We start from the raw sequence: 24,443 nt of genomic DNA on the forward strand, positions 1-24,443 counted from the left end.
TAGATTAGGGAGGCAGGACAAATCAAAGTGGGGGAAAACCTGGGACTGGATAAAAAGTAAAATGATAGACACAACTTCTTTTATACAGGTGGGTACAGGACAGTTAACAGTCAACAATTAACACAACGTGGTAATAATAACAATTAGGGAATTTGTGGTCTCTGCTCTGGTGTCGTTGTTGTGCCGGGAGAGGTCCAAAAAAGAGAAGTTACCTTGACATTCCAAGGCATGTTATATTAGACACAAGAAGACAATAGACAGGCTTAATTAAGGTAAAGATTGGCTTTTGTGAGGGAAGATTCCAGCCTAGGACATGACTACAGGCCACAAACTACTTTTAGTTAATAAATTTTAATTTCAGCCCAATTTCGTGGTTACTGTTGGTCTCTGGGTTTGCAAGGCCTCCACGCAGGCCTTCCCTGAGCTTGTTAGGTCAGCATGTGGCCTCTTTTTTGTGTCCACAAAATCCTAGGTGGCTCTTTTAAAGAAACTGACAAGCTGATTCTGAAACTCATAGGGAAATGCAAGAAACCCAGAATATCTAAAGCAATCATGAAAAAGAAGAACAAAGTTGGAGTACTCACACTTCCTGATTTCAAAACTTACTACAAAGCTACAGTTGTCAAGCCTTTTTGATACTGGCATAAGGATAGACATAGAGAACAATGGAATAAAATTGAGACTCCAGAAATAAGTCCAAGTACTAAAGGTCAGTTCATTTTTTAAAATTTTTATTTACTTATTTTTTTTAGAGAGGGGTAGGGAGGGAGAAAGAGAAAGAAGCAGCAATGTGTGGTTGCTTCTCACATGCACCACACTGGGGACCCAGCTCACAACCCAGGCATGTGCCCTGACTGGGAATCAAACCAGTGACCCTTTGGTTCACAGGCCAGCACTCCTTCCACTGAGCCACACCAGCCAGGGCTAAGTTTGATTAACTTTTATAAGAGTACCATCACAATTCAATGGGGGAAAGAATAGTCTTTTTTAAAAAAGATTTTATTTATTTACTTTTTTAGAGAGGGGAAGGGAGTGAGAAAGAGAGGGAGAGAAACATGTTGTGAGAGATAATGGTTGCCTCTGGCTTGTCCCCAAGTGGGGACCTGGCCCACAACCCAGGCATGTGCCCTTGATGGGCACTTGAAAGTTGAAAAATTTTAGCTTAAGTAATAGGTAATAAGCTTAGTAATCTATGCATGTAAAAGCTATTGTTCCAGGAACTGAAGGTATGACCCATCCTGACTCCAGGAGATCATAAGCAGTTCCATCTTTGTGCCTCAGGAGGACTGCAAGCAATTCAAGAAGGTATCTGCTGAGCCATTGTACTCCAAGTGAGATGACCACTGCCCAGGACACAGCTGAAGACCACCACCTGGGGCAGAGCTGAAGACCACCACCTGGGGCACAGCTAAAGACCACCACGCAGGGCAAGAATGCTGCAGTTTTTTAAATCCAATTAGCTTTTTTCAGAATTCCAAACCCCTACCTACACTTTGTTCTCCTTATAAAAAAAGCCATTTTAAAATGGAATTTAAGATGGTCTGTCAGGGTACAAACCCACCTTCTTAGATCTTCTCAGATGACCAGGTCATCTGAATAAAGTGCCCATAGGTTCAATCCCTGTCTCTGCTTATTGGGTCTGGTAGGTGACAGACAGCATGAACACCAGCTTTTTGAGTTACAACCTGACTGGGAATTGAACCGGAAACTTTTTGGTGCACAGGCCAGCACTCCGTCCACTGAGCCACACCAGCCAGGGAAAGAATAGTCTTTTTAACAAATGGTGTTGGGAAACTGTGTATCTACCTGCAATAGAACGAAATTGGACCCCTACTTCATACCATATACAAAAATTACCTAATGAATGTCAACTGTAATTGAAAAATAAAAGAAGAAAATTATCTCACAAACAAATGTTGCCAAAGATGTGGAGAAAAGGGAATCCTTGTGCACTCTTGATGGGATATGTAAATTAAAACCACTAAGATACCACTTCATACTCAATAGGATGGCTAAAATCAGAAAGGTCGACAATAAAATTGTTGGTGTGAGTATATGGAGAAATTGGAACCTTTAAACATTGCTAGTGGGAATGTAAAATGATATAGCTGCTTCGAAAAACAGTTTGGCAGTTTCTCAAAAAGTTAGGCATAGACTTACCATGTGACCCAGCAATTCCATTTTTCAGTATATATCATGAGAATTGAAAACAATGTCTATATAAAAACTTGCACATGAATGTTTAAAGCAATATTATTCATAATAGCCCAAAAGTGGGAACAATCCAAATGTCCATCAACTGATGAATGGATAAACAAAAATTAGTGTATCCATTCCGTAGAATATTATTCCGCCATGAAAAGAATAAATTACTGATACATGCTACATGAATGGACCTTAAAAACATTACGCTAAATGAAAGAATCTAGACACAAAATGCCACATATTATATGATTCCACTTATATAAAATGTCTGTTAACTGACAAATTCACAAAGACAGAAAGTAAACTTGTAGTTGCCAGGAATTGGTGGAGGATAAATGGAGAGTGACTGCTTGTGAGTATGGGGTTTCTTTTGGGGGATATAAAATATTCTGGAATTAGATATTGATGATAGTTGCATAACTTTGTGAATTTACTAAAAATCAATGAGTTTTTAATAAAATTTTAAAATAAAAATCACTTTAAAAAACAGAATTTGGATGAGAACCAAGATGGCGGCATAGGTAGACACACTGCGCCTCCTCGCACAACCAGAACTGACAGAAAATCGAACGGCAAGGAAGTCCGACACCAAGTAGATAAAAAAGAAACATTCATCCAGACCAGTAGGAGGGGCAGAGACGGGCAGCCGGGGCGGAGAGGACTCGAGTGGCCATGGCAGGACGAGACTGGCGGAGTGTGGGACGAACGGGGCAGGCAGTCTGACCACTAGCAGACCCTGCGGCCCCACATTCGCTCACAGATAAACCGACAGGGCAGGATTCAGAGCAGTGGAGAAGGGGCAGGCACAGTGGCGGGTAGCACCCTGCGGCCCCACACTGGCGCACAGATAAACCGGACTAACAGCAGGGAGTGAAGCAGACCTTGTAACCCAGGGCTCCAGCGCGGGGAAATAAAGCCTCAAACCTCTGATTGAAAATGCCCGTGGGGGTTGGGGCAGCAGCAGGAGAGACTCCCAGCCTCACAGGAGAGGTCGTTGGAGAGACCCACAGGGGCCTAGAGTGTGCACAGGCCCACCCACTCAGGAACCAGCACTAGAGGGGCCCAATTTGATTGTGGGTAGCGGAGGGAGTGACTGAACCGCGGTGGAGAGTGGAGCGGGCGCCATTGCTCCCTCTCGGCCCCTCCCCCACATATAGCGTCACAGAGCAGCCACCAGCGTTACCCCACCCCGGTGAACACCTAAGGCTCCGCCCCTTTAAGTAACAGACGTGCCACCCCCCCAAAAAAAATGGCCCAAATGACAGAACACTTCAAAGCTCCAGAAAAAATACAACTAAGCGAGGAAGAGATAGCCAACCTATCAGATGCACAGTTCAAAACACTGGTTATTAAGACCCTCACAGAATTGGTTGAATTTGCTCGAAAACTAGATGAAAAAATGAAGCCTATGCTAAGAGAAACAAAGGAAAATGTACAGGGAACCAATAGTGATGCGAAGGAAACTGGGACTCAAATCAATGGTGTGGACCAGAAGGAAGAAGGAAACATCCAACCAGAAAAGAATGAAGAAACAAGAATTCGGAAAAATGAGGAGAGGCTTAGGAACCTCCAGGACATCTTGAAACGTTCCAACATCCGAATTATAGGGGTGCCAGAAGGAGAAGAGGAAGAACAAGAAATTGAAAACTTATTTGAACAAATAATGAAGGAGAACTTCCCTAATCTGGCAAAGGAAATAGACTTCCAGGAAGTCCAGGAAGCTCAGAGAGTCCCAAAGAAGCTGGACCCAAGGAGGAATACACCAAGGCACATCATCATTACATTACCCAAGATTACACAGAAGGAGAGAATCTTAGAAGCAGCAAGAGAAAAGGACACAGTTACCTACAAAGGGGTTCCCATAAGACTGTCAGCTGATTTCTCCAAAGAGACCTTACAGGCAAGAAGGGACTGGCAAGAAGTATTCCAAGTCATGAAAGGCAAGGGCCTACATCCAAGATTACTGTATCCAGCAAAGCTATCATTTAGGATGAAAGGGTAGATAAAGTGCTTCTCAGATAAGGTCAAGTTAAAGGAGTTCATCATCACCAACCCATTATTATATGAAATGTTAAAGGGACTTATCTAAGAAAAAGAAGATAAAAAATATGAACAGTAAAAATGACAGCAAACTCAGTTATTAACAACCACACCTAAAACCAAAACAAAAGAAAACTAAGCAAACAACTATAAGAGAAACAGAACCACAGAAATGGAGATCACATAGAGGGTTATCAATAGGGGATTGGGAGGGGGAGAGAGGGGGGAAAGGTACAGAGAATAAATAGCATAAATGATAGGTGGAAAATAGACAGGGGGAGGGTAAGAATAGTGTAGGAAATGTAGAAGCCAAAGAACTTATAAGTATGACCCACAGACATGAACTATAGGGGGGAATGTGGGAGGGAGGGGGTGGGCAGGATGGAGTTGAGTGAAGGGGCGGAAATGGGACAACTGTAATAGCATAATCAATAAATATATCAAAAAATAGCAGAATTTATGATATGTAAATTATATCTCAATTTTTAAAATACAACTGGGACAATGGAGGTACCTCTACTAAGACAGGGAAGACTAGGGGACTGCCACATGTGGAAGAGAGAGGAAGAATCTGAACATTGTAAGTTGGAAATACTGATTAGATATCCAAGCAGATTTAGTAAGTGGACAGTTGGAGATATTAGACTGCAATTTAGGGGACAGATACGGGTTGGAGATATAAATTTGGGAAAAAAATAATACATACTTGTAAAACACTTAGAATGCTGTCTGGAACATAGTAAGATCTCTAAACATTAGTTGTTACATTTATTTTGTATGGAGAGAGTAATAGCCAATTACTCTAGCACAATTTGTAGAGTTCTCTTCCTCTGATTTGTATGTCACCTCTGTTATATACCAATGTCCTATTTAGATTGAGGGTTTTTTTTCCTATAATTGTATTATTTTAAGTAGGAATTGTTTTAGGGAAGAGGAGATTGGAAGCCAAGACTCCTCTCAACTTTTCTCAATTTACTTCACAAGAACAAAAATGATTCTATGCTTAGGTGTCACTTTTGCTACCTAAGAGAAATCACTTGTATTCTTTTCTACCTTTCAGAGGGTGCTATGAGGATAGATGAGATCCTAGGCAGGAAATTTTAAAAACTGAGTAATACAAAACTACAAAAGGAAGTTTCCTGAGGGAAAAGAGATTTCCATAGGCAATATTTTGAGTCAACTCTCCTTATAATCATGTATTTTTTAAAGGTTTTTTTTAAAGTTATGGTAGAAAAAACTAACAAGATTTACCATCTTCGTAACCATATGAGAATTTTTTTTGTTACAGTTTTGTAAAAGATTTTATTCACGTATTTTTAGAGAAGGAAAGAGAAGGAGAAAGAGAGGAAGAGAAACATGGATGTGTGGTTGCCTCTCATGTGCCCCCTACTGGTGACCTGGCCCACAACCCAGGCGTGTGCCATGATTGGGAGTCAAACCAGCAACCCTTTGATTCTCACTCCAGCACTCAATCCACTGAGCCACACCAGCCAGGGCACTTTTGTTACAGTTTTTAATAGTGATATGAGAAATACTACAAATGTGTCATTACAGATTGCTTTTTCCCTGGCAAGACTTTATCTCTTAGTCCCTTATATAACATTGTATAAATATTTTTCCCACTTGCCTTTCCATGGTGTTCCTACTTTCTGAAGCCACCAACTTTTCTCTCCATTGAAAATTTTCTGTCCCTTATTCTTCGTGGCCCTCTCCATATATCTTCCTTATTCTATTTACTCATCTGAGAAAAATGTTAAAACAGTCTTTGCATTTCGTGTCTCCACTCAAATCTTCCCAAGGCTGTCTCATCATCGTTCAACTCCTGGTTCAAAAGTTACTTCTTCAAACAGGCCTTCACTCAAGGTCTTTCTTCTCCACTGCTATCACCTTCTGCCTCATTACCTTGAAGCACTCTCTACTCACTGAAATATTTGTGTTTATTGTCTTATTAACTGTTTCTCCCTCACTACTAAAATATAAACCAGAGCAGGAACCTGGTCGGTTAGGCTATTCTCTCTATGCCTATAAGAGTGCTTTACACATATGTCCTGTTAAGTATTTGTTAAAATACTTGATGAGTAATAAACATAGTGATTTTTAATTCTCAAGCAGCTTCATATACAGGGCCTAACACAAATAATGCCCCTCTTTTATTACAAAATCATAAGCATGTAATTCTGTAACATAACAGTATCACGCTCAAGCACACCACACGACATTTTCAGTGAAATGTTCAAGTTAAAACTATAAATTATTATACCCATATTATTACCCTACCAATCACACTCGAGCAGGCGTGACTTCTGCAGAACCCTGTATGTTATCTCATTTGACCATTACAACTCCTTAAGTAAAATGGGACTGCTAACTCCATTGTAAAGAAGACTCAGAGAAGCATCTCAGTTAAGACCATAGTACTAAATGAGGTAGGATCGCTGTGCGGACGGCTTGCTTTTTTCAATACATTCACTCCAGTTCCAGTGCTAAGGGAATTTTAAACTGCTTTGCCATTAAGGAAGAGATGACCTGGAGAAGAGTAGAAACAACATGCACATACTTTAAATAAAGTTGCTAGTTCCTGCAGCTGAATTTCCCTCTCCCCTCTTTACAGTCACACACACACACACATACACACACAGCAGAAATTATTGCCACAGTGATGCTACTCTACTGAGAAGAAGAAAATGCTGGACTGTTTGAAACCCTGAATCCCCAGTGTACGTCCCTCAGATTTTCCTCCACTTTTTTCTTTGTAACATCTTTATTAAGGTATAATTTTGTCTCGTTTTTAAAGTGCGCTCCTTTGAGATAGTCTCATTCCTTGGAATATATACTTCACCTTTTGGATCTCCACAGTTACAGGCCCCTGTGAGGATTCCTTTTCTTTCTTTTTCTTTTCCTCTACATTCCGCAAGCTAACTCGTGTGATCTATCTGTCCCGAACTCGCTCAGCCACGCTGCCCAGCCCTGCCACTAAAATTCTGGCCCCAACGTCTTCCCGAAGCCCCGCCTCTCGGCCCCCTTCCAACTCAAGGCCTACGGATCTCGCACTTCCTCCACTCCCACCGCCCCCCGCCCCCCCCCCCCCAGTATCTCGCGAGAGGTGTGCGCGCTTGGCCGGACGAGAGGAAAGTATCTACTCCGCTGAGGGGGGAAAGAAGGAGCTGGAGACAGATTGTGGGACTGAGCGCGGGCGGGCGGGAGGCGACGGAGCTACCAACGGGTGAGTCCTGTTAACATTAACTAGTCCATGATGTGACGGGAGTCTCCCCTTCAACTCTGGCCAGTCCCAATGTCCTAGGCAAGGGTCTCCCCTCCCAGACTGTGTTGGACGGGGGCGCTGAGGCGGTGGCCGGGCCTGTCTGAGGAAGAGGGTGGGGCACGGACTAACCCTGACCAATAAGAGAGAAGGAAGCTATGATTGGCGGCGATGGATACTAATGGGAGATCGTCTCTACCTTGCGGAGTACCGCCCCTCTTCTCTCCCTTCTCCCGCCTCCTTCCTTTGGGGGGGGGAAGGCGGGGCCAGAGGCCTGAAGTGTGGGGAGAACTTGGGGGTAAGTAGCCCCGGGGGGCACAGGGCGTGGCAAGAAGAGGGGAGTTGAATCCTGAGGGAATGGAAGTGTAGTGTGGCCTAATGGAAGGATCAGGGAATAGGGTGGAATGGGAGAAAAGGAAGGGACATAAACTGGCTTCTCAAACAGTGGGGTTAGGGGCTTGGCAATAGAAGAAGCAGGGTGTAATAAGCAGGAGGTGGAGATAAGTAGGTGAAAACATGGCACTGAGTTTGGCTGGCAATATAGGTGGGGAAGATCATTGGAAATGAGAGTCATGGCATTTCGGTTGAATTATAAAAAAGGATATCAGGGACATAGCATCAGAAAAGTATAGATTTGGAAAAATTAAGTCAATGAGTTTAGGAAGACTTAAATAGGGTTGGGCTTAGTAGCCAAAAGGCATCACTTTGAGAAGGGTATGGGAGAATTCAGAGGTGTAAGAGAGATGTTTGAAAAGGAGATGGCTGATATATACAGGTCTTGAATCCAGGTATCAGAAGAAACTTAGGATACTGATTTAGGGCTTTTAGTGGATATGGCACCCATTCTGGTGACCAGCCACAAGAGTGCTGAATAGGGGTTGAGGAGAAAAATAGAACACTTTCATCACTTCTCTTTTGATTTCCTTTTTCCCTCTCTTCCTCTTCCCACATGTTATCTCTTCCTAAACTCAGGGATGGGGGCCTGGGACTAAGCGGTCCAAGTTGAACCCCATAAGGAGTTGTATGTTACTCTGAATTGCTTGTTATGTTCTCTGACTGGGGTGTTTACTACCCAGGGCACCTCCTACCCAGATTCCCTTGTTGCTACTTTCCTAACTTTAAAAGTTTGTTTTCTACATAACAGGGGTGTTTTAGTATCTCTAAGGGTTATGTCATAAATAAACATAGGTTTGTGGGGGTGTGCAAAGTTTTTTCAGCAAGCCCGCTTGATTTCTATGTTTAAAGGAATCAGTATAGTATAATACTATAGTATGATTCTTTTAGAGACATCAGTCTTGATAGGTATTCTGAGCACAGAAAAATATACTAAACTGGTTCGTTTTGTTAAATGTGTTTTTCCCAGGCATATTCTTTGAAAGTTGTTAAATGGATAGTTGCAGTTAGTTTTAGCTAGCTTATGTTATATTTGTTAAGTGGCGTAAATAAAATGGACACATATTTCAGGAAAGTAAAAAAATTTCAGTTTCTTCCTTTGTGTCAAGGCTCAGAAGCTGAGTATATGTCATAATATCTTAGGGCAGGAGTTGAGGAAATCAAATACAATTTGTACTTAAATATGGAGGATGTAAGGTAAGTGGAGACTATTGCGAAATGTAACATGTCTGTAAAGAAAAGAAACTGAAGTTTGGCAGCTATTCTAAGCAGTCTTACCAGTTCTTAATTCTGTACAGAAAAATGACAAGTCTTTGCCCTTTGTTTGATAGTCGTGAATTATTTAATAATGAATTGAACTAATACTGTCAATTAGTAACTTCTTTATTATTACAATAATGCCTGAAATACTGTTAAAGCTGTTAAATGAAGAGAAACCAGAATATGTTGCTTAGTATTAACCTTTGGTTTTCAGCAACCATTTGGAGCTTTTTCTCTTGGCCAGGAAGTTGCCCTTGCTGCACACTGAGACCATTTAATTACTGATCCTTTAGCATTACTTACTGAATTGGTTCCTGTAGTTCACATTCAGAGTATTGCTATTGGACATTCAGACATTTTCACATTTTGCCTGGCAGCAGCACAAAAAATAACCAAGGAGATAGCAAAGTCCCTTGTTTTAGTCTTCTGTCCTAGAATTTGTGATTGGCTTTGACTTGGGCACTGCTAAATGCAAGATTTGTTTTTCTCATTAGTGTTAGCAGAAAGCTAAAGAGTGCTCATGTTTAAATTTGTGTATCAAAGGTTACATCCTATGATAGTTTTGGTGTTGTAATTTGTAAGCATTTTTGTTTATCATGGATTTAAAATCTTAATGGATATCCTTACTGTATCTCCTTTCTTTTTCCTCTATCCACTTCTTACCGAAAATGAAAATTGTTTTTTCAACCAACTCTTAAGCTATACTTTGCCTCAAGTAAAGTCCCTAGCTCTGCCTGAACACAGCTGCTCTGAAGTTCTCACAAGCTATTGTTTTGTACTTGTCCAGACTGAGTTTTGCCTAGGCTGCAGTAGGAGGGAGTCACTGTTAAACAGCCTCCTATCCACGTCTGATAAGGAGGAGCCTTCTCCTTGAGGGGAAGTTTTGGGTGGAGCAAATAGCATTGCAATATAAATGCCTAATAAAGACAGCTCGCTTCTTGAGACTAGTTGGCAGGCTGGCGTTTAATTGTCCCTTATTCCTTGATATACTAAAGTTAAGGTGCAGATGTTTCTTTGAGAAAAATAAATGCAACATTCATTAAAAAAGAAAAAGCATTAATTTCTTTTGTTGGTTTATCTGAAACTGTTACTGATTTCAGAGTTCATGAAAAGTTTTCCATCGCTATACAAACATGTCAAAGAAAACTGTTTTTAAGTTTCTAACTTTTGAACATTGCGTACCCCTAACAGGCTTCTTTTTGCATTGAGTATATTCATGAAATGTGAAAAGGCATCATATTTGGAATTCTTGAGGGAAGGTCTTTTAACTTTTGAATGCTGCAAGGAAAAGATCCCCACTTTACAGGTACCCTGTTCCATTTTGGAGCTCTGCTTTTAGAACATTCTTTACATTGTGCTGAAGCTCTTTTGGTCTACTATCTGAAGCTACAATAAATAAACCCAGTTCTTTGTCAACATGGTATCCCTTCAAATATTGATTGACAGTTATGTCTTTTTTAAAAAAAATATTTACTTTTAGAGGAAGGGGGAGAGAGGGAGAGGGAGAGAAACATCAGTGTGTGGTTTCCTCTTGCATGCCCCCCACTGGGGACTTGGCCCGCTACCCAGGCACGTGCCCTGCCTGGGAATCAAACCAGCAACCTTTAGGTTCGCAGGCTGGCGCTCAATCCACTGAGCCACACTCACCAGGGTGACAGTTATGTCTTGTTAAGGCTTCTCTTATTGGGATAAATGTCCCAAGGTCTTTCAGCAATTCCTTAAATGACATTTTTAATAAAGTTAGGCTCCTCAACTACGCAGTTGCCTAAGTTTTAGAGCTGCTTATCTAGATCTGAATATAATATCTCAGATAAAATCTGATCAATAAAAATACAGGAAAGAGTGACCTCTTTTTTTATTGTATTCTATACCTCTATTGTTGAAGCCTAAGATCACATTAATTTGTGTAATTAATTCATTTTTAAAGATTTTATGAGGAAGGAAGGGAAGGAGAAAGGGAGAGAAACATCGATGTAAGAGAGAAACATCAATGGGTTGCTTCTCCTATGCTCCCTGACCAGGGAGCGAACCTGCAACCCAGGCATGTGCCCTTACCAGGAAGTGAGCTGGTGACCTTTTGCTTTGTGGAAGGATGCCCAATCAACTGAGCCACCCCAGTCAGGGCTGAGTAATTAATTTTTTAAATATAATTGAGGATTTTACCTTTATCCCTGTAACTGTCATCTTGTTAGTTTGGATTTATTGTTTTAGCTTGATAATGTTATTTGGTCTTTGGGCATTCCTCATATCTTTGCATCTTTGATAGATAAATTTGATAAACATGACCCTTCTGTTTTTGTCTGAGGTCACTGGTGAAAATAAAAAAGAGTGAAGAAGTGCTATAACATCAGCACACTATCTTTAGGTTGATAATAATCCATTAATCAACCTTTTGGGTAAAATTCATTTATGAATACACTTTCTGTTTTATTACGTAGCCTATATTTCTTATGAAGTATTAAGAGGTGCCCTGTTGTAATCTAAATATATTCTGTTTCTGACATGTGCATATACCTGGGGACCTAGCCTAGAGACCCTGTCAACAAGAAAATGTAGTTGGACGTTAGTTACTATTTTGCTATCTTATGCTAGTGTTTATAGATCATTGCATTACTTTCCAGTAGTTTAAAGCCATCTATTTAATAATTCATTAAACAAAAATTCTTTTATCCTCACCTGAGGACATACTTATTGATTTTATTTTTAAATTTAAAAACAAAATTTATCGATCAATTTTAGAGAGAGAGGAAGAGAGAGAAAGAAACATCAACTGTTTGCCTCCCATACGCTCCCCAAACAGGGATTGAACTGCAACCTAGGCATGTGCTCTGACTGGGAATCAAACCTGCACCTTTCGGTTCATGGAACTACATCCCAACCAACTAAGCAACATGGCCAGGACATTCTTTATTGATTTTAGAGTGAGTGGAAGGGAGGGAGATGAACATCGATGTGAGAAAGAAACATAGATTGGTTGTCTCCCGTACACACCCCTACTGGGACCTGGCACTGCACCTGCAACCCAGGCATGTGCCCTGACCAAGAATAGAACCCACAACCTGTCGGTTTACAGATGATGCTCCAACAAGCTGAGCCATACTGGCCAGAGCTAATAATTCATTTTATACTCTTTCTGGTAAACAATATTTCATCAGTCTATAATTTCTGGACTCTATCTCCCCTAACCTTCCCCCACCTTTTTTTTTTTTTTTAAGAAATAGTCACTTTATTTATTTATTTAGAGAGAGGGAGGGAGATAGAGGGGAAGAGGGAGGAAGAGGGAGATACACTGATTTGTTGTTCTACTTACTTAGTGCATTCATTGGTTGCTTCTTGTATGTGCCCTAAGCTGGGATAGAAGCCACAACCTTGGTGTATTGGGAAGATGCTCTAACCAACTGAGCTACCAGGCCAGGGCCCTATTTTTTTTAATTATTATTTTTCCCCCCTATTCCCAAGACTTCTGGTCCTGCTTCCTTTTTTCTTTCTCTCTTTTTTAATGAGTATAGAATGATGGACATTGTAGCAGTGTTTCTTTATAAATGCATGCTTTTTGTCATCAGGTGAAATTCTCCTTAAGAAACTATTTTAGGCAGAAATGCTATTCCCTGAACATTTTAAGCTACATATAAAAGAATTAAACTGTTGTCCACATAACAGTTGTAGCTTTCCATAATACTGACACCTTCAATTTAGACCTAACTTTTTATTTTCTGTTTGGAATTAAAGCCTGTAAAAAAAAAATACATACATATGTAATTGCCATTTATAATTATAGTTTATTGGTGTGGTAGTCTAAGTTTGTCACACTATGTGCTACAGGTGAAATGGTGCTACAAGTAAGACAGAACCTCAGAAGACATCTCCAGGGACTAAGACTTTATGTTGGGAGCCAGCAACTTCTCTGTGTGTTAATTTTAGACCTGATAGTTGAATTTTATGTTTGAGCAATTTTAGCTGATAAATGCTTTTTTAGAGCACCTTCCTCTTTTGGGGTTTTAATTTTTACTTTCATTTTTAGAAAATTGCAAATTGTGAATGTAAATGTTCATGTGGAATAAAGTAGCATGCTGATAGGGAATGCTTTACATTTCCTTTTGATACCTTCTCATCCATCTGAGATTGTTCAGTTATGAATTCCCATGGAAAGTAGATGGACTTAATGATCCCTCAAGGTCCTTTCCAGTCCAAACATTCATAAATAGAAGCTCATATCAAGGAACTTAACTATTGAAGAATCAAGAAGAAAAATAGACTATAAATAAAATTAAATTAAAATGGTTCTGACCAAGTGGGAATGGATAAACAAAACTTAAGGAACATAAATGATAAGAAAAATTAAGTGACTTCCTTGGAAAGGAAAGATGAGTGTTACAATTCAGGAAAGATTTTATAAAAAGATATATTTACTTAATTTCTAAAACTTTGTAGGCAGACATCTAGGAAAGATTTTCAATTAAACCAAACGTGAGTCACTACATTAGTATTATGAGGGATATAAGGATACTTAATAGGAGAACAAACTCATTAAAAACACATGACTTAACTTTGTTAGCTTTATTTCATCTTCGGGTGATTTTAATCCTAAATGTTCTCATACATTTGAAACCCAACTGTGCAAAAGTTTTTCTTTTCTATTCATTGTTACATTTGTCCTTAATAAATATCAATTTATGAAAGTCTAACAGGAACCAAAATTTAGCTTAAAAAGTCACTTTTTGAACTTTGTGGCTTGGGACCTTTGTGGGAATAGTGTTGTTCTGCTGTAGCCCTAACTTCCTGCAAAACCCAACTTGCTTTCTTTGAGTGGAATTACTTACTAATATCTGATACAGTGCTTTCTGACATAGTGGACAAAGGAGATTTATATGCTAAATTAGTCAAATTTTATTTGGAGCTTAAAATTTACCATACAGTATAAATTATATATTTTTTCAGATTAAAAGTACAACATAACCATTCTTTTTGAAACAGGAATATGCCTGACTATAGTATAAAAACAGAATGATTTATTGAATATAACATGATTGCTGTAAATGATTCATGTTGGCACCAAATTTCTTGTCAGTAGTGTTTATTTAAGCTTTATCAAACTTGGGTAACACCATGTTGGTTTTATTTAACATGGTTTTTCTGGTAAGTCTGGTACTAACATATCTCCTCTAGCACCATTTTCTTTATTTTTGTTTCTTTTTAAGTTTTGGTAAGCTGTAGTTTGCTAATATTTTACACATCTTTGTTTGGGACTGTGGAAAGGTAATTAATTAATGGGCATTGGAAGACCCCAAATAGATCACTGTGTTGCCAGTATGTGGACAGTCTTAGAAAATAGCTTTTTTTTTTTCCTTGAGAATTTCTAAGCATCTCCATGATTGTCATTGTGGGATCTTGTAGCTGTTTCCTACCTGGACTAAACTCATATTGAGGTCTATCAGGTTTGTTTGCAGACCGATGAAACTAAGTCCATCATGAAGATTTAAAATCTATACTTAAAGATCAGTGTTTTGGGGTTGACTGATACTAGTTTACTGCTTTAGGGAGCATACGTTATCTGAAAATGAGTAGGAAAGGACCAAGACACAGTATTAGATTTTGACGGCCTACCAATTTCCAGGAATTTTTCTACTTTTAAATGTATATATAAGTCAAACATAGGTATATGTAATGTTCTCTGCTTATTTCTAACAGTTTCCTTCTGTCACTCAGTTTGTTGCTTCTTTGTTTTTGCTTTGTTAACTTTTCGGAGGATAGCTCAGAATAGTTCCTTGAATCCTCCAAAAGCCTAGAGAGATTTAAAGTTCTAGTCAAGTAGTTGCCTGTATGAAGCTGATTCCAGATAGGTTCTCAGTTTGGGCCATGTGTTGCTTAACTTAGGATGCAGCCTAATTCTCACTCCCATCTGTTTTTACTCATTTGCTACAAAACTATTTGTTTTCTTTAAGCTGGCTCCTTTTTTTGAAAGATGTTCCTGCATGTGTGAGCCTGAAATCCAGAAATTAATTTTAACCTGATCTTTGATTGATCAATCCAGGGTACTCTGCTGTTTGTGTATTTCTTAAAGCAGTGTGTCTCAAACAAACTGCTTTTGGTCTTGGTACCCATCTCTTTAATGTTTTAAAATTATTGAGGACTCCAAAGAGTTTTTGTTTATCTTGGTTATATTTAGTGCTATTTATTATGTCAGAAATTAAAGTGGAGACATTTTTAAAATATATATTTATTTTAAAATAACAACATAAATAACTGTAGTTTCCAAAAAAATTTAGGGAAGAGCTTTAAATCTCTTTAATGTTTGGCTTAATAGAAAACAGCTGGATTCTCATGTCTGCTTCTGCATTCAATCTGTTATAATATGTTGTTTTGGTATATGAAGAAACCCTGGGCTCACACAGATATGTAATAGGAAAAGGAAAGATTCTTTTTCAGATACTTACAGGTTTTTTTTTTTTAATTTGGTTTTGTGTTTGCTACTTTTTATTTCGTGATACTACACCAAAATCTGAAAAGTGATAGCTTGTTAAAGGTTAGCTGTTATGTAGTATCTAAAACCAAATCTGTGAACTTTTGATATCCCTATTACAATGCATTGGCCTATCTTTTCCTTTAAATAGATCTTTTACCCACGTATGATTTGAATACCCATGAACTGTCTGAAAGGGTCTCAGGGATCAGGGAGCCCACTTTGAGAACTGCTGTCTTAGACTACCAAACTTGAAAAATAAACTGTTTACCATAAAGAAGAAATACAAGCTCTCCATTTTAGTGCTTCTCAGAGTGTGTCAGAATTACTCAAGGTGCTTTCCAAATGTAGATTCTTGGGCCCCAAAGCCAAGAGAATCCAGGAGGCCTAGGAATATGTAATTTTACAAGGTGCCCAGGTGAATATGCTAAATACAGTATTGAGAATTATGGAGCTAATTTAATTTAACTAACCTTATTTTAAGAAAACCTAATTTTTTTAATTTGAAAAGTCAAATAAAAGGAAATTAGTACTTGACTAGTCACATTATAAAAGTCCTAATTAACAAAATATACACTCTAATATTTATCATAATTGGGATATATTAATTAACCAGATAGTAAATACGTTAGACTTTGTAGGCATGATCTTTGTTTTAACTACCCAAATCTGCCATTGTAGCCACAAAAGTAGTCATAGACAACATGCAAAGAATAAGTGTTGCCGTGTTCCCATAGAACTTTATTTATAAATACTAAAATTTGAATTTCATATAATTTTCACGTGTCACAAAATATTCTTTTGATTTCTTCAGGCATTTAAAAAATATTTTATTTATATCTAGAGAAAGGGGAAGGGAGGGAGAAAGATACGAAGAGAAACATTGATGTGTGAGAGAAACATCAGTTGGTTGCCTTTTGCACATGCCCAAACCAGGGACTGGGCCACAACCCAGGCATGTGCCCTGAACCGAGAATTAAACCAGTGATCTTTCACTTTGCGGGAGGATGCTCAACCAACTGAGCCACACAGGTCAGGGCTCTTTAACCATTTAAAAATGTAAAAACCAGCCCTGGCTTGTGTGGCTCAGTGGATTGAGTGCCAGCCTGCCAAAGGGTTGCCAGTTCATTTCCCAGTCAGGGAACATGCCTGGGTTGCAGGCCAGGTCCCCAGTAGGGGACATGTGAGAAGTAACCACACATTAATGTTTCTCTCCCTTTCTCCCTCCCTTCCCCCATCTCTAAAAACAAAGAAATAAATTTTAAAAAGGATTTAAAAATGTGAAAACCACTCTTAGTGTGTGGGCCATACAAAAACAGGTGGTCATCTGGCTTTGGCCCATGGGCTAATAAAGTTTGCCAGTTCTTGACATAGACTATAACTGGATTGTGAACTTTAACATTATTATAATAAAATATTCTTAATTTTAAAACTGAACATTATTTAATTTTCCTAGACAAAAATAATATTTTAAGAACTTATCTCTGAAATTCATGTTTCTGGACATTCATTTATATAATAAACATACAAGAAACACCTATTGTATGGAAATGTTTGGAAATACATGATTCAGTTAGCAATAGTTACACAATACACAAGTTGTTATACAACTTTAAGAAGTTATAAAAAGATATGTTGTCCATTTTTATATCTTATTTGGGTTATGTGAGAACAGATAACTTAGGATTCAGGCCAACCTCAACCTCTTGACTTATCTTTTGCCTATTTTTTTGTAACTCTCTACGTCAGTTTTTCAAGTCTGTTAGTTAGCAAAGTAGTTTACAAAAATCCTAATATAAAACAATAAGGCTGCCCTGGCTGGTGTGGCTCAGTGGATTGAGTGCTGGCCTGAGAACCAAAGGGTTGCTAATTCCCAGTCAGGGCACATGCCTGGGTTGCAGGCCAGGTCCCCCCAGGAGGGGGTGCCTGATAGGCAACCACACATTGATGTTTTTCTCCCTCTCTTTCTCCCTCCTTTCCCCTCTCTCTAAAGATAAATACATAAAATCTTAAAAAAAAACCAATAAGGCTAATTAGTGTAAGATGATAGTAATATATGTGCTTTCTATATAATCTTTTTGGGGCCATTGATTTACCTACTAATGAAATAATATATGCTAAACTGTTGTTATGCTAAATAATACAGTGGAAAATGAACCTAGAATCTAGAAACAGAAATTTCAGTTCCTAAATAACCTACCTCTAGTAAAACATGAGTTTTCTTTGTCTTCTGGGGTTCACATAAACTTCATTATGGTCTAACAGTTTTTGTTTGTTGGAATCTTCCTTAAGTCAGTGTCTAGATGTAATGCATATCTTAGTGGCACTGAGTATCCCATGGCAAATAAAATATTGAGACTGCTGTGGTGTAGAGATTCCGTGTTTGTACTCTTTGCTTAGTAGCAGCTAAATTATTTTAGAGTCTGAAACTTGGTGTCCAAAGTTGGGTTCTTGGAAAAGAATTGTTTGTGTATAATTTCTCCTTAACATCATAAGGTAATGGAGCCCATGGAGATTTGATTGGGTGACTCTAAATTTTTTTAGCTTGTTTATAGCTGAGCTGAAAGGCATTCAGTACCTGGTAAACTTGGTTTCAGCTCTCTTTATTCCCATTGTGATAGGTGGTTGGAGCAATTTCTAAGTGTTTAATATAAGTAATACTTGTTAGGGAGCATTGATAGGATTCTGAAAATGGGTCCTTGAAGGCAACAAAGGAGGAACTATCTTGAACTGCTTGATTTACCTTTTGTATCAATATGCTTAAGTTTCCACCATGTCTATTTCTATATGAGGCTATTAGTTTATAATCTTAGGAAGTTTTCTTTGGGGGGGGTAGTCCATTAAGAGCTAAGTCAGTTGGTTCTATTACTTCGTAGTAGAGAACGAACAACTTTGTATGATTTGTAAATATACTGTTTAGTGCTTTAAAATAGTCTAGCACAGGGGTCCCCAAAGGGTACTGGTCAGTGGCCTGGTTGGGGACCATTGGTCTAGCAGATAATAGGCCTTTTAAAAACTTTATAGACGTGTTTTTTTAAGTCATGCAGCTCGACATTCTTTTTTATTAGCAGTATACATTATAATTTTAAAAAATTTATTAAAAGCAGCCTGTGATCACTGTAGAGACTTTGGAAAATAATGAAGTACAAAGAGGAAAATAAAATCACCTGGAATACCATTATCCAGAGATAATCATTATTAACATTTGGTGTTAATTTCCTCATCTTTTAAATGCTTATTATTTTGTTTGCTTTTTTATAGATTTGAAATTATGGTGCATATGCAGTTTTATATCCTGCTCTCTCTGCACTTAATGTGTAACGTTTTCTCATGTCATTAAATAGCTTTCAGAAACATTCTTAACTTAAAATATAGTCTGTTGTAAGGCAGTATCTTAATTTATATTTATCCATTCTTTTTAAACATTTAATTTCTGTTTTATTTTTGTTATAAGTCTAACTGTGATTAACATTTTAATATATAAATGGTCCATGTTTTTGGTTTTAACCTCAGAATAAAGTCTGGAAAGAAGAATGATTTGTTCAAAGGATTTAAAGCATTTTAAGACACTTAACCTAAATATTGCCAGATTGCTTTCTAGAATGATTGTCCCAATGTGTACTCCCAAAGGTCTTTTATTAAGGTGCCCCTTTCTGGGTCAGGGCATGTATGGGAGGCAACCGATCAATGTTTCTCTCTCTTTCTCTCAAATCAATAATCATATCCTTAGGTGAGGATTGAAAAACAAAGAAAAGCATAGAATTGGTTGAGCATAGTCACATAAAGTACCTTAGGCACAAAATAGTTGTAAATATGTATTTAAAATGTCTTCTCTGTGTATAACTTTAAGTACATAAATACCTGCATAGCAATTGTTTTGTGGTCCCAACAGCTTTCTGCAAAAACTTGAAGTTAAATTTCAGCAAAGTATACCTTTTTAATATTATTATTTTTAAAGATTTTATTTATTTTTATAGAGGTAAAGGGAGGAAGAAAGAAAGGGAGAGACCATGTATGGTTGTCTCTGAAGCACCCCCTAGTGGGGACCTGGCCGGCAACTCAGGCATGTGCTCTGACTGATAATCCACTGGTGACCCTCTGATTCCCAGGATGGTGCTCAATCCACTGAGCCACACCACCCAGGGCTCGGCAAAGTCTACTTGAATATCAACATTAGATTACTGTATTTTGCAGTATATAATGCACACCCCCTCTTTTAGTACTGCCTGTGTCTAATGAGCACTCATATTTCCCTCAAAAATTTGGGCAAAAGTATGCATTATACTTGGCAAAATATGGTAAGTCAAAAAATATTTCTTGAACATGAACTGTGTTACGACAGAAAAGGCTTTCAGAAGTTTTAACCTAGATCTCTACATTCTGCTTCATTCCCCATTGGTTACAGATAATGTAGCCATTTCCTTTTTATTTGTGAAACAAAGTAGTCCATTTCTAGTCACTAACACATCAGTATTTCATTTCTTTCATAGAATTATTTGCTATTAATCTAAAATTATTTTGTTTGTTTATTGCCTTAGTGTTTTTTTTTCTTCCTTTTAGGCCATAAGCACTGTGAGGGTAGAAACAGGCAAAGTTTCTACCCTGATTCATTCATTGTTGAATTCTGGGGCCTAGGTAGGCACTGAAGAGAATATTCAGTGAAGTAATGAATTTTAAAACTGAGTAAATTTACTTTTGGGCTCAAAAAGTAAATTATTGTTACTAGTTTTAAACTTCTTCCTTGTCAGATCTTTTACCAAGACTGTTAACCCCTCTTGTCTATACTCTGGAATTGCTAGCAAAACAATTTGATAAATGACAAGGCATTCTACAAAGAATAGGCAAAATAGCAAGGGATCTAATACATACACTGATCACCTGTAATTGAACTTATAAATTAAGCCATCATTTTTACTACTTACCTGGCACCTTTCATGCCAGATGACAAAGATTCTTTGCCTGTCCAAATTTTAGGAGGCTCCTAAACCTTCTTCTAGGCCCAGCTGTGCACTTCCTTGTAAAATCCAGTTTTAGCAAGGCCCCCCTCATATCTGATCACCCTCATATCCGATCAGGTTCTTCATCTTCCGCCATCTACCAGGTGATATCTGACCACACTGTCCTGTCTTCAGCAAGAATCCTGTTAGTTCTGTTTAGCCAGAATCCCCCTTCCCTTCTTAGTAATTTTCTGTCCACTGACCCCTCACCCTGATGTTAAGCTTTAAATTCCCGCTTAATTATGCTGTATTTGGAATTGAGCCCAGTGCTATACTGAGGTGTCTTTTCCCCTATTGCAATGCTCCTGAATAAAATCAGCTTTTTACCACTTTACTGTCCAGCTCTGGTTTTTATTTGAGACAGATGAGTGATTTTTTTTCCCCCAAAGGTCTATTGTCTTTTTATTTTTACGTTCACTTTGCCTTGTACTTAGTAAATCCTTAGTAATTTTTTGAATGAATAGATTATAGCTGGTATAACCCCCTTCTAAATGTTCATGAATCTTTGATATTTATGGTAAAGTGCCCTTCTCATTTTTTGTACCTAGCAATAGCTCCTTGTGTTATTAGGAACCTAAGAATAGGCCCTTGGGTGTGATTGTACATGGCTTTTATTCCTTACTGAAAGTTGAGCCATCTTATTAACACTATTTGGTTACTAAAGGAATAATCACATTATAACCAGATCCAGAGAACTGACTCTTTGGACTTCAGTGACAGATTCCATCTTCATTTTATTTTATTTTTTAAAAAATAGGTAGATACACATATACATTGAGAATCCATTTATTTATTTGAACATTGACTGTTTTATGTTATACTTCTGGCTTTGACAAAACTATTTAACATAGAGTTTATGAAATTATCCGTTATTAAAAATCATTCTCTAGCCCTGGCTGGTGTAGCTTAGTAGATTGAGCTCTGGCCTGTGAACTAAAAGGTCACCAGTTCGATTCCCAGTCAGGGCACATGCCTGGGTTGCGGGCCAGGTCCCTGGTGGAGGGCATGTGAGAGGCAACCACGCATTCATGTTTCTCTCACTCTCTTTCTCCCTCCCTTTCCCTCTAAAAAAAAATAAAATAAAATCTTTTTAAAAAGTCATTCTCTAAATCTTAGAATTTCTTCAGTTCTCTCCCAGCATTCAGATAACTTTCTCTCTTTTGAATAAACACTAATTTTTATCATTTATGCATTCTACTGACTCTGAGTACTTGAGCCTTTTCCTTGGTAGAGTTGGCCTATAGGACAGCCTCTTTATGCATCCTTGTCTTCCTGTTCTAGGATCTCCAATGAAAGCATCTCACTTCCTCTTAGAGATATCTTTAAATATATTTCCCTTGCCTGTCATTTATTGCTTAGTCCTATAAAATGCTTGAGTTTCATTCTGATGATCAAGAAGCAGACCACAAACGTGTGAGCCATGGCCAGACACATGACCTACTTGTCAAACAGTACAGTTACAAATGGGCTGTGAGTTAAAATTTTAGTGAATGACAGCATCATTATTCAAGATTTCACCTTTCCTCTCAGTCTATTTATACTACAGAAATGTGTTGCTTTTGTTTTTGAGAGGACATCAATTTGACCTCTCAGAATTAGAGATTTTCTAAAAGTAAGAAGTAGAAATAAGCCAATGGCATTGATTTTATGTAGCAATTGATGCAGCAGACTAGGGATGAAGGAGAAAAATTTTTTTTTAAGTTAGCTGGAATTTTTGTTTTTATTACTAAAGATTTTATTTATTTTTTCAAGAGGGGAAGGGAGGGAGAAAGAGGGAGAGAAACATCAATGTGCCTCTTGCATGCCCCCTACTGGGGACCCAGCCTGCAACCCAGGCAAATGCCCTGGACTGGGAATCGAACCAGCAACCCTTTGATTCACAGACTGGCACTCAACCACTGAGCCACACTATCCAGGGCTGGAAATTTTTTTTAAGTGGTGAGATAGATCATTATTGTTAAAGGTTTCATTTTATAAAAAGACATCATTTTATTTTAATTAATTTATTTTTAAAGTTTTTTGATTTTAGAGAGAGAGGAAGGGCGAGAGAGAGAACATCCATCCACTGCTCTACTCATCCATGGATTCATTGGTTGACTCTTAGATGTGCCCTGACCCGAGATGAACCTAAAACCCTTTCATATTGGGATGATGTTCCAACTAACTGAGCTATCCAGAGACAAATCATTTTAAAGTGAAAAGCAAGAATGTTGGAAAAGGGGCAAGAGATTGAGGGAATGATTTAAGAATAATTGTGAGTATTTAAGAAAAAGGACCTCCTTCCTCCCCTTGTGATCTACCTTTGGTGAAATGGCAAACAAAAGCCAGCAAATTGGGAAGGAAGCAGGAAATCCCAGTTAGTGACTGTCAGGTTACAATATTTAAGATCCATGAAAATGTATGCTTCTGTTACATTTTAATGCTTTCATTTCCTCCCAACTTGTTTTTGCCCTTCCCCTTAAATTTCTTTAGAAGTTACGATTTTTCATCTCTATTTCCTAAGGATGCAATTAAATAAAATTTGGATGGCATATATTGTGGTATGATTGTGCAAAAACTAGGTTAAATTTTGACTTTTGTGATTTGGGGGAAACATCCCAGAATTTATTTAATCACTTCCAATGCTAATGCTGCCCCACTCCTAAGCCAGGACCCTCTCCCTCCTCTAGGTAGAAAACTGAAAAAATTTAGCCTCAAATAATAGAATGAAGGTAAAAATAAGGAATCCTGTTTGGTCCTTGTATCTCCTCTATTTCTTATAGTTTACTTCCTGGTTGAAAATATGTTAGGAGACTTTGTTGGAATAAAATTCTCATTTTGTTCTTATATTAGGAAAGCAGTTTCTGGGACTGGGAAGTGAAATTATCTCCAGCACAGAAGCTGTGGGATTTTTCCAGAGATGAGTTGCTTTCCAGAAATGCTTTGCGTTTTCAGCCATAATGGCTTTGGTCTTTGCATTTATTTACTTTTATTTAATCGTATTTATTTTTTGCACTATGTCGTAGTTCTAGAAAGTGCTAAAAAAAATTATTGTGTATTTAAAACAACCTGGAAAATCCTCTTGTCCTGGGGCTGTGTGAAAAAGAATAAAGAAAGCTCTTATTTTCCCAGTATCCAGTCATCAGCTTGAGGTGGCCTCTCTTAGGAACACAATTTATTGAAGCAATTTATCCTGGCTAAATGTGATATAAATCTGTGTATACCTATGTACATACAGGCTCTCTTCCATTACAGCAATAATGCTGCAGCATCAGTTTCTTCATGTTAGACCCTGTTCCTATCACACTGAAAGGTGACTAAGAAACTCTTTCTATTTTATAGGCACCACACAATTTTAAGCACTGATTGGTTGTGTAAATTACTAATCAAACTACTAGAAATACGGGTTTCCAGCCCCAGAGTGAGTCTTAAGAGAGTCGAAGAGATGTTACCTAGCTACCCTCTGGTTTTTCAGCATGGTTTTCTGATGATCAGATCTAGTCTAGCAGTTTAACATTTTATTTTAACGCAGGCCTAACTGAGGTTAACCTGATATTTTGGTTTATATCCAAGATAAAAATGTGAAATTTAGTTACAATTCTGAAGGTGTTTCTAGGCATATTCAAATTGCAGTTTTTTCTTGTTCACCTTCTCTTGTTCATATTCTTTCATATACCTTTCTCTCCTAGAAAGATGTTGAAAATGTCCTTTAAGGGTTTATCCTATAAAGGTTGTTTTGTGTCCTGCCCTTTTCTTCCACCCTTTCAAACTACTGGTTTATCTTTTTTTGGATTTCTAATTTTCATTCATCTCCACCTCTGTTTTTATTTCTAGGAGAGGTGTAGGAAAT

The 24,443-nt window shown here is 38.1% G+C and overlaps 1 protein-coding gene across 6 annotated transcripts in view; it reads left to right on the forward strand.

Annotated features, from left to right (window-relative positions):
• Positions 1–7,362: 7,362 nt before the first annotated feature.
• Positions 7,363–24,443, forward strand: part of LOC112318242 (cyclic AMP-dependent transcription factor ATF-7) — a 94,778-nt gene continuing 77,697 nt past the window's right edge. The window contains exon 1 of one of the 6 annotated variants that reach the window (XM_024575384.4): positions 7,363–7,468. Coding sequence is in view for 1 of the 6 variants with exons in the window: in XM_045184086.3 (XP_045040021.1) it covers positions 7,676–7,802 (127 nt within the window). In the remaining 5 variants the exon portion in view is untranslated. Of the gene's footprint in view, positions 7,469–7,529; positions 7,803–7,850; positions 9,095–24,443 lie in introns of those variants that run through there. The other 5 variants (XM_045184087.3, XM_045184086.3, XM_024575385.4 and 2 more) reach the window with 5 other exon arrangements.

The sequence above is a fragment of the Desmodus rotundus genome, chromosome 3 (assembly GCF_022682495.2).
Source record: "Desmodus rotundus isolate HL8 chromosome 3, HLdesRot8A.1, whole genome shotgun sequence".
Classification (NCBI taxonomy): domain Eukaryota; kingdom Metazoa; phylum Chordata; class Mammalia; order Chiroptera; family Phyllostomidae; genus Desmodus; species Desmodus rotundus.